The sequence below is a fragment of the Acanthisitta chloris genome, unplaced genomic scaffold (assembly GCF_000695815.1).
Source record: "Acanthisitta chloris isolate BGI_N310 unplaced genomic scaffold, ASM69581v1 scaffold3974, whole genome shotgun sequence".
In the NCBI taxonomy this organism is placed as follows: domain Eukaryota; kingdom Metazoa; phylum Chordata; class Aves; order Passeriformes; family Acanthisittidae; genus Acanthisitta; species Acanthisitta chloris.
Genome location: NW_008668595.1, coordinates 31794 through 42405, shown reverse-complemented (window position 1 = coordinate 42405; position 10612 = coordinate 31794). Strand labels below are relative to the sequence as shown.

Below are 10612 nucleotides of genomic sequence, written 5' to 3'. Positions count from 1 at the left end.
CTGAAACAAAACACGGCACACCAAGATCTTCCTACAATATCATGTTAAAACCACAGTTTCCAATCTTGCCAACTTTGTAGCTTTGTAAATAACAACAAAAGACCTGTATTTCAGGGACATACAAATTTCACTTTCTTAACTCGTGTGTGATCTTTAATGTAAATCTATGTTCACCTTTTGCATACTTCACCCCCAAAATTCCCATTCCTGACATTATGTTACTGCCTTTCAGTTTTGATAGCAGCAAAAGGAATTGCAACAGCAAAGTGACCTTGTAGAGAACAATGATATTCCTGGCTCACAATAAACTCCTGCCTTGATTTCCCTTCCTATCTCCTTTACCTACCCTTTGTGAAGTCAAGAATTGGACTTGATGATTCTTGTGAGTCCCTTCCAACTCAGGATATTCTATAACTAATACTATTTGCTAAACCAGAAGTCAATAAAAAAGTTTATTCTTTTGAAAGTTTTTAGCTCAAATATGGACAGCAAGACCATTGCAGAACAGCTGGGATGTAACACTTCGGATAAACTGGTTTGTGGGGGAGGTTTGTTTTTCTTTTAAATTAAACTTAGTAAATGTTATTTTTCTCATCCGGTGCTCACCTCTGAGCATCACGGTGGTTTTCAAGGTTTTGGCTTTTAGCTGTTAAATAAAGGCTGAAAGCTCCCTATGTCTAATCAAGCCCACACAACTAACCTCTAGTCGTACCATCCATACACACAGGGCCCCCTTGAAGGAATCATCAACACCATTTCAGCAGTTTTGAACAACTCATGTAAGTAATGATCTGCTGCTTAGTCAGACCCTCTAGGAGTCATTAATTGACAAATTTTGCAGCCGTCTGAAAATGTAAGGACAAGACACTGCTTTCCCCACTGCAATCTAGAAGAAAAATGTCTGTCACCCTAACTTTCATGGATCTTCTTCCTCTCTCAAGTCTTTACCAGAATGCTTTCCTAAATTTCATATATTACCCTAATTTTAAGCAGAAAGGGTTTGAACCAACTTAGGTCCCAGAATCACTTGCTTCCTTAGATTTCCCAAAGAAGAGGGATTTTTCTGTGCCATCTTGGAGTACAACTAGGTCAGTCATATCTAACTTAAAATTGATTATTACCTAGAAAGACCAAAAATGGTTTTCTGAGTCTTTCAGATATGTGTACATTAGCACAATATAAATCCTTTTCTAACAAGGCCTCCTATCCAGCCCTTCCATCGATTTCCAGAAAATACTTACAAAAAGTTACTTGTGCTACTATGACATTTTTTCTGTAATTTTCATTAAATTATCTAAGCACATAGGCAACTGGAGACATAACACAAGAACTAGCACTTCCTCTAGCAATGGTGAAGAAAGATGAAAAAGGTTCAGATGGTCAGTGGCTCTGCCTGAAAGGTCTGCTCCAAAGCAGAGAAACTAGAGCTGCCAAATGAAGTACACATAAATGCTTGATTGTTTTTAACAGTGACGAAGCAACACATTTTCTCTAACCACATTTGGATAAGAGAGTAAGTCCTTAAGCAAAAGTAGTTCAAAGACTACTCATCATTCTCAGGTGGATGACGAAGCATCAGGCCAAATGGGAGGGCTTAGAAAAGTTAAAAGCAAAGCCAAGTTGAAAACAGTCTCTTAATGGAAGTCCTGCATGACCTGTGCTTTGTGCAGTTCTCCTCAGGGCAGGGACTACGTGATTTGCCTCTATCTTCCACAAAGTGCTGAATGTACATCAGCACTTCACCCTACGCAATGACAAAGGTGTAAATGGAAAAACAGTGAACTGCAGGAAACAAAATTTGTTTTTCATCCAAGCAGCTTCCCACTAGTTATGCTTCGCTTCTACATAATCCCACTCTCCCACTTACACATTAACAGAGTAATACAGTGGATCTTCTTGCTAAGTCTTCTTTTTCTGACCCATGTGTATTACAATGAATCACAAATAAATCAATCATCTGGCTTAAGGTAATTTTCTACTTTGTTTCTGTTTCTTTGACACATCAAAGGTTGTGTCGCATGAACATCAGCGATCTCTGCATTTTAGCAGAATTCAAAAAAATATGTCTTTCATCCCAACAAATCAAACCTCATATGAAATGCATCAATTTCTTTAAGCTTTTACTGCTGACATTGCAAAAGTTTTTAAAATTTACTTATTTTTTGCGTTTGTCTCTAAGTCAAATTACTGGGGAAGGCAATCTTAGAGGACACACAAAAAAAAGTACATTTTTTTCACTACTGAGCTATGTGCAATTTCTTCCAACTCAGTACTTGTATTAATCCAAGTCAATCAAAGTCAGTGCTTTGTTATAAGAACATAAGCCTGAACTGAGAATATACCTGTCTCTGGGGAATTACATGGAACTGATTTGGGAGGATATTAAGCAAGTGTACACAACACACTCCAAGGCTGCACAATACACTTTTATATGCTAGTCTGCAAGGTTAAATGATTTCAAAACTTGAAAATGCTTCATATGAATTGGATCCCTTAAGGATTAAGTGTAGTTTGCCTTTGGTTTACGTAATGCTGCACAGCAGTCACAGAGACTAATTTAGAGATGCAATTAATTTCTCTGTTGTAAGATACAGGCTACATTTCAAACTGCATAGGCTGCTTTATTAAGTGACAGCTAAAGCTGAGCAAATAATTCACCTTGAATATTTTGTGCACTTATTTTTCCATTTTTATTTCAAGAATGCCTGAAAGAAGATTATACTCTCTCCAACATACCCGTTAACTATAATTACCCCACAGAATTCCTCACACAGTTTGTTTGCTGTTACATGCCTGATGTTCATAGCTATGCTTAGTTATGACTGGTAAACAAAACTTACAGCATAGGCTGCTCTGGCTGAGGGATCAGCAACAATCACATTTCTTGTACAATGCTTTTTTTTTTTCCCATGTAGTACCTCATTTATCTGGTATATTTTTATCATGAACTTGACAAGTTTAGCTAAACATTAAATTAAAAAGCAGTAACAACACAAAACCCCCCCTCAAAACACTGTTAATTCTGCAGATACAAAAACTGAGAGTACAAAGAATTTAGGGAAGAAATCCTGACCCATCTACTATAGCATCCTTCTATAATATGGCAGTTAAATCACACAGTGCTGAAGGAGAAGAAAGTCCAGCTGATTTAGAACAGTGAAAAACTTCATAACTCATAAGAAATACATAATTTCTTATCAGGATAGAGGAACTTTGGACAGAAGACTTCACAGCCTGGGGGAGGAAGGTACACACACACGTGGAAGGAAAGGAATTTCTTGGCCCAGAAACTGGAACAGAAAAACTGATATGCATCCAAAATGAAATCTCACAGAATCACAAACAGATCCCACTTCATTTTACTTTCCTCTCTGCTTACAATATTCACAAAGAAAATGACAGAGCTCATCAACTTTAGTGAGAGTCAGAGAACTGATTCCAAAGGAAAAAAAAAAACACATGGAGGGAAGAGGATCAATAGTTACCATTCCAGGAGAACAGCAAGAACAAAATACTTCTATTCTTCCAGATACCAAGGGATCAGCCTCATTTATCTGTAGCTATCACTCAGTAGCAGCAGAGATTAGAAGTTAGCTTTCCTTAATACTGGTTTCCCAAGCAATCTAGGCTAAGTGTTTTCTAAGCAAGTATTATGATAAAGTGTGGAAGATACTGGTAAAGACAAGGAGAAAATTGGTACCTTTAAAGGACACTTTTAAAAAAAAAACAACTCAGTGCTTTTACCTACAGTCATTAAATGGAGCAGCAAGAAGTTTTAAGGTTTTCTTCTTGTGGTGGACACAGGAAGCAGCATTAGAGGGCACAATATGAGAGGTTTTAATTTGCTCTACATTCACCATGTTAATTCACAAGAGTTTCTTGTGTAGTACAAAATATTATCAACTTAATTCCCCAGGACATTATATTCACTCTATCCTGTTCAAAAATACAGAAAAACTAAGCTCAGCATATTTATTAGTACTCTCCTTTTTCAGCAGACATTCCTCTTAGGAGAGTTGGGTGTATGTGTTCAGAAGAAGTAAGATTTTTTTTCTGTTTTCTTCTCTTTATCCAGGCTGCTATGTGTGACAGGTACTAGATTAAGCCATCATGAGAATTTACCTTATCACAAAAGGGTCTGACAGAATCAAATTGTAAGTATCACCTCCTCAATGCTGCAGCCACCCCATGATTCATCCACACCTATTGGATTATCCTACTCTTTTCTCCTAGCTTTGCCTCGGAAGACAGTTCACAGCACTATCAGCTTCTTTTTAAAGCCTCAAACACAAAGCTGCCATTACAAGTTAACAAAAATTGGCTCTAAATTACTTTGACTTTAAAATAGATAAATATTATTTCAATATGAGATCTTAAATAAATATAATTGGAAAATTTCCAGCAAAAGTTGACTGTTATTGGGGGGGTGGGAGGGAGGCAAGGAAGCCAGGTAATTAAAAAAAACCCAACCAGTCCTAAATGGAATTTCTAAGGGAAAGAAGTATGTTGAGACAGGAAGAATCCCAAGAAGGACCAGGATCCCAATGCTCAAGTAGAGTTTCCACTGATCAGACAAAACAGAATTGAAGCCATCTGAAGATGAGATGATTGCCCTTCCTATTTACCTATGTGGAACAGGGAGGACAATAAAATATACCTCACCAGCCTGTGGCAAAGCTAACTTGACTGAAGCTTTTTATAGAGTGAGTAGAAGAGGCTATAAAAATGCTCTCTGCATCTATCTTTGTGCACAATGCATATTATCAGCTGTGAAACTCACCCAATATAGCAACGACTTCATCATCCTGGATTACTTCCAAAGACCCCGAAACCACAAAGCAAAGACTGTCAACACTCTCGCCAGCATGGTAGATCAGATCTCCTGGAGCACAGTGCACTGTCTGAAATTCCATCGCAAGCGCTCGAAGGCACCCGTCGCTTGCCAGCCTGAAGGCTGGGTGCTCCTTGAAAACTTTGCGGTTCAGATGCACACAGATATCTGCTCTCATGTCCTTAGGGCATATCTGTAAAACCTGAGAAGGAAATTAGGCAATCAGTACCTGCACATGGCTTGTATGTGCCTATTATTGCTAGTTTGCTACACAAGGTTTAAGAACTACTTTCCTTCTTCTTACAGCATTTCTAATCCCAGTCCATACATTTGGTTTTATATTATTCATATATATAAGCCATGATATTAACTTGGTCTACTTTACAATACCTGAAGGAAAATACAGTTTTCATGTCAGCAACATGCTCTGCTGGATACTGAATTACCAGGAGACCTCAGGTTTTTAAGACAATAAAACTGAGAGCACAGCAGTACAGAATATGTTGAAGAAAACCTTCCTGAAGGACTGTTTCTAGAGGGTAGGTCACTTCTTGGATTTTTGATTCCATGAAAAGCCTGCACAAATGATATACTCCAAGTGAGAGAATGTTGTATAGAGGAGATGTGTGATCTCATATCCCCTTAACAAAAACAAAAAAGTTATTTAAAGTTTAATTAACTCATAATACTGAGAACTGCAGGTATTCAAATTTACCCCGCAGTGGCACTAACAAGTTTTTTGTTTACACAACAGAGGGACTTTAAGGTATGATGCTGCATTGGGCAACTTCTGATCTTCCAAATGCAATGTTCCTCACGGCAATTCATAATGTGTGCTCCTAAGGGAACACAAACTGATGCTGAGCACAGTGGGTACCAGTCAGGGCCATTTCTAAAGGTTTTTAATATAATAAGGACAGCCAAGTGGAAAGAATACAGAATAACTACTGCATGTACAGATTAAAAGTTCCTGGCAAAACCACTGGAAATACAGAACACGAACAGGGTATGGGGCTGAATCCTTATAGTCTACAATGCAGTACATCCAGGACTATTATTCGAGAAAAACATTGAGTAGTCTAAGTCTGCCTCTTTTTCTATTTTATTCGTAATAACTATTCCATCCAATTAAGGAACAGTCTGGTTGAGCTTCAGTTACTCCCATACATTTTCCTGGATAGAAAGAGAAGATTGCCTCAATGCAAATACTCCTAGAAAACATAAAGGTAACAAAGGAAGCACTATGGCTACGCCTGCACCTTACAATAGGGCTCTGTGCAAGATCTGAGCAGAGAACCAAGCTCATAATTCTGTGCACTGGTTCCAGACATTACGCTTGGTCCTCCAAAGGCAAATGACTGTACCACCAATATCATCATCTTTGGCTCACCTCCAAGCAGACCTGCTATTACAGATATTGCTTCTGAAAAGAGACACACTTCTATAGCACTTCAGTGAAGGGCACTCATGGATGATCTTTCTTGCCTGCCTCACACAGAGGGCAGCCAAACCTGTTTTCCAGGCTCACAGAAATGGGATGGGACAGCAAACCCAACATTTTTAACATGGAACACAGGCAACAGCCATAGCTGTATTTTCAATTATTTCATTTACTCGTGCAACAAAAACACTCTGTACTGGCAGATTCTTGCCAAATTTTGCTACTGGAATTACACACACACTTTGCAGTGACTTGAATATCACACACAAGAAAGGATGTTGTAATAGAAACAGTAGCAAGAAAATCTGAATATATAAGAGAATATTTAAAATAAGGCTCTTCTCCAAACCCGCCCTTGATTTCCTAGTCTAAGAGGAACTTAAGTCCTTTTCCATTCTCCACTTAAAGGACTTCACAAAAATTATAGGGATTAAAGACACATGAGAGTTACAGACAAATGAAAGAAGACTTTCATTTGTATGGGAGGTAAGAAATACATCTTCACGGGTTAATTTTAGAATCTTTCAGTAGCTCTTGGCTATATTTTGTTATATAGCCCTTTTCTAGCCTTCCAGACTGATTATTCACTCCTTAGCACATCTGCAGTTAACACTGAGCTGACAAATTTGTGGCCTACAAAATAGTGAGAAGAACAATTCTATGCTACATTTGTATTTAAATATCTGCCTCATCTGTAGGAAGCTGCATTGCATTACACAGTAGCACAACTACCACTCTTCTGTCTCAAAAGTAATACATGTTTTATTTATAGCATGCCATCCTAGAAGTTTGACACAGGCATCAAACCAACAGGGCTCAGACCTGGGAGTTTCTGGATTGGCATGGGCATTGGTCAGCCTTATACCTGATAGCTTTTGCTATGCAGATGAAAGCTGATTTATTGGCTTTACAGGCATTGCCAGTGGCAGCTCAGCTGTGAACACACCAGTTATTGAAAACAACACCATATTAAGCTCTTTGATGTCCTGACAATTGGACACTTTTTTCCCATTTATTAAGAAAATTCTAAAAGGCTACAGTGAAAACTGTTGTGCTTGGTTTGGTTATTCTGCTGTCTCCAAACACATTCTTAAAGCATTTCTCTTCTTATCAGAGGGAGCCAAGAATGAACTTTGAAGATAAGCTAAAAAAACCCCATGTTTTACATAGCAATTTTTTCCTGTTTCTTTGTTAAAATGATGAAAGGAGCTTGTACTGGGGGAGTGAATGAAATCACCAGCATTCATTACACTGTGTATCCTCAGATGTTGTCTCTCCACCTTCCCCAAACACACCTACCTCCAATTCATAACCCCACACAACGATAGATTGTGAAAAAACAGGGAGAAAGCTTCTAATGAGTGCTATCCAGTACTAAAATATCAATTCGTTCTGAAAGCTAGTATGATGGACAGAATCATGGTCTGGGAACTAAGTGGTAGATATGGTGAAGACAATTTAGGAAAGCAAACAGTACCCTGTATACCCCTCGGTCTCCAGACAGCCCAGTGCAAGGCCACATCTGTTCTACTCTTTCATAATGGCACTTTAACAGCTAGACAGCAATAACACTGTTTGCTCTTGAACTGCATCATCTACAGTTTAGAATACTAAATTAAGTTGGTGACCAGAGCATTGGTATTATTTCCTGAATGATATGCCCCACAAATCACATCTTTTTACAAGCAAAAGAAAAGCAGTATCTATGACCATAAAAGCTGACAACTAGTAGTAAAGCAGCAAGTAGTTGCTTTTGTACATTTGCTTTGGTGAAAGGGCATTTGTCAATTTTTAAAAGGCATAATGTAAGTATACTTGCAAATTTATCATTGGGATGATAAAATTTGCCTCACATAATGCAGATTTCAAACCATACATTGTGAAGTGCTTCCAGCTTTTATTTATATCTTTAACCTGCACACAGAATATTACAATCAAATTCCACAAAGACAAAACAAATTTTACTTTGTTTTCAGGCCCATAATGCTGCAAACAACAGAAAAAAAAGGTCTCATTTCGAGAAATTGTGAGGTTGTGTTACAACTTGGAACTTGTTATTTAGTTGTGGTCTTTATTTACTGAAAATCTACCTTTTCCTGCATCTTTTTTTTACTATTTAATGTCACGTCACTACCAAAACACACATCCTTTTACCACTAGCATAAATCAGAATGACAGAATAGCTGAAATGCTGTATTTGAAAGTTTAAAATTAAGGGAACCTACTACTTGGAACTATTTAAAGAATATTTGTCTTCTTAACTAAGACAGTACCTCCTGTTTATTTTAATGGAATATTTTCAGGATGTGACTTCTTTCCTTGCAGTTTAATTTACTTACCTTTTCAGTATCTATTCCTCTGGACATTGACCAGGTGGAAACGATGTAATCCATCACACGTTCACTCAGTCCTTTAGGGACCTGGTAGAGCTTCAGAAAGTCCCGGACACTGTTCAGCATTTCATGATATCTGTTTGTATTAGCATACATTTGCTGAAATATGGTTGTCACATTACCAAAAATGGTGGCGTACAGAAGGGCTGCGAAAAAGAAGAAAAACCATAGAGATAATACATAATGAGTTGCAATGATCAGTCTGTGCTCCACTGTGCTTTAAGACTGGAAATGCCAGGCCCATAAAAATGCATGATCAGTGCTTTGCCAGGAAGGCCTGATAAGCACAAGTATTTTATAGGTCACCTTCAGCACTACAAATTAAGGACCACCACCTACTTTTGTCAAGGCAAGTCCTGCATCACAGAGTTCCTGCAACACAACTATTTTTGTCCATCAAACAATTCAGTAGTATCCAAAACCTTATGAAACCATAACAGAAGGCACAAGAATTTTGTGACAAATAGCTCGACAGCAAATACTTTAAATTTTCATCTCTGGTTTATAGTGCCTGTGTTGAAATGCCATCAGTGACAGATTTCCAAGCTTTAAGTGCATTACCACAGTAGTAAGCTAAGTCATCATTACCCACCTCAGTGTGACAACAACAATGCATCAAAGCCAACGATGGAATATGTAATATACAGCTACCATGGGTCAGTAATTTATGGATGTAAGTTTAATAATACATAAAAACTCGCGTTACATTTTATATTCTTCAAGCAAAAGAACAACAAGGCCTGAGACAAGCGCTAGAGCTCTCAGAGGCAGAGCACTGCACAGCCCTTCTGACTTCACTCAACATAGTTATGAAGCCAGCTCGTTCGTCAAGATGGGTTTAAGAATAAACATGAGAAAGAAAAAAAAAGGCAGTGTTTCCAAGTGTGGAGAGAAGCAGATGAAAACACACAGGACTTGAGAAGATCCGCCTGCCAAAGCCCAGGACAGAACAACAGGCTGGTGGCAGCCTCTGTGGTCATGCTTTGATAGCTTGCAGAGGCCGGGGCTGAGGCCCTTTCAACCAATCCAGTCCTGAATGAAAGGCAAGGACAGGAAGCCTCAAGGGGAGCTTTCCTCTGTGTTGTGAATGAGGTCAGTGATGTGGAACAGGCTGGCTGTAGAGGGAGAGGAACAGTCAGACTGCAAACATGATGACAACCACCAGTAAGTGCCCTGGCTTGCTGAGTAAGTTCTTCCTCTTTATCATTGCCTGTCCCACCAAACAGGCACCGAATTGTCAACATAGTATCTCTTCCCCTTGAGGTAAAAATAAAAAACTGAGATGTCATCTTTATAAAAAATATTATTTTGCCTTATCTAAATACCCCTTTCTGCTGTTTATTTCCACTCCCACCACCACAAAAATCCAGCCCATTCCTTTCTTTGAGAATGCAGCTATTTATTCAGGTCAGTGTTATAGACAGATATCCTTAAGCAAGATAAGATGCTTTAGGGTTCTATGACCAACAAAAAACCTTCGGTATTGTGGTAATGAAACTTGCAGGGCTGTCTTTTCCCTGATCATCGAGAGGTGCAATTTACATTTAGATTTGCTCAAGGCTTTTACACTGCTTATTCTCTACAGAATTCCTTCTTGATGCTGCATGACTTCTTTTATTTTTATGAGTTCCTGTAGAGAACAGCTCTCCCCTTTTCCAACTATCCCTCTGTACAAATGAGCATAAAAATACATACAAAAAATGTGCAAACACAGTTGAAAGAAAAGTGGAGAGTATGAACAGGAATACAATGACCAGAAACTTATAGACTGGATCTCTATTTAACCTTAGGTTGTGCCTGAGCTAAACCCTGCCAGGAAGTCTGATGCAATGAGTAGTGAAGAATGATAAAATGCTTTAAAATACAGATTTACCATAATAGCTCCTTAATCCATGAGTATTTTGTATTTGAACAGCATTACCTTTCCCTAACTATGTCCTGGTTTGC

General features: G+C 38.4%; 1 protein-coding gene across 1 annotated transcript in view; it reads right to left on the bottom strand.

The window, feature by feature from the left end:
- The window catches only part of LOC103800565 (potassium voltage-gated channel subfamily H member 1-like), a gene marked incomplete at both ends in the record, with an annotated part of 20279 nt that overhangs the window by 8682 nt on the left and 985 nt on the right, over positions 1–10612 (bottom strand). The window contains 2 exons of the mRNA XM_009072945.1: positions 4781–5033; positions 8612–8811. Of these exons, the coding sequence (XP_009071193.1) occupies positions 4781–5033; positions 8612–8811 (453 nt within the window). The remainder of the gene's footprint in view (positions 1–4780; positions 5034–8611; positions 8812–10612) is intronic.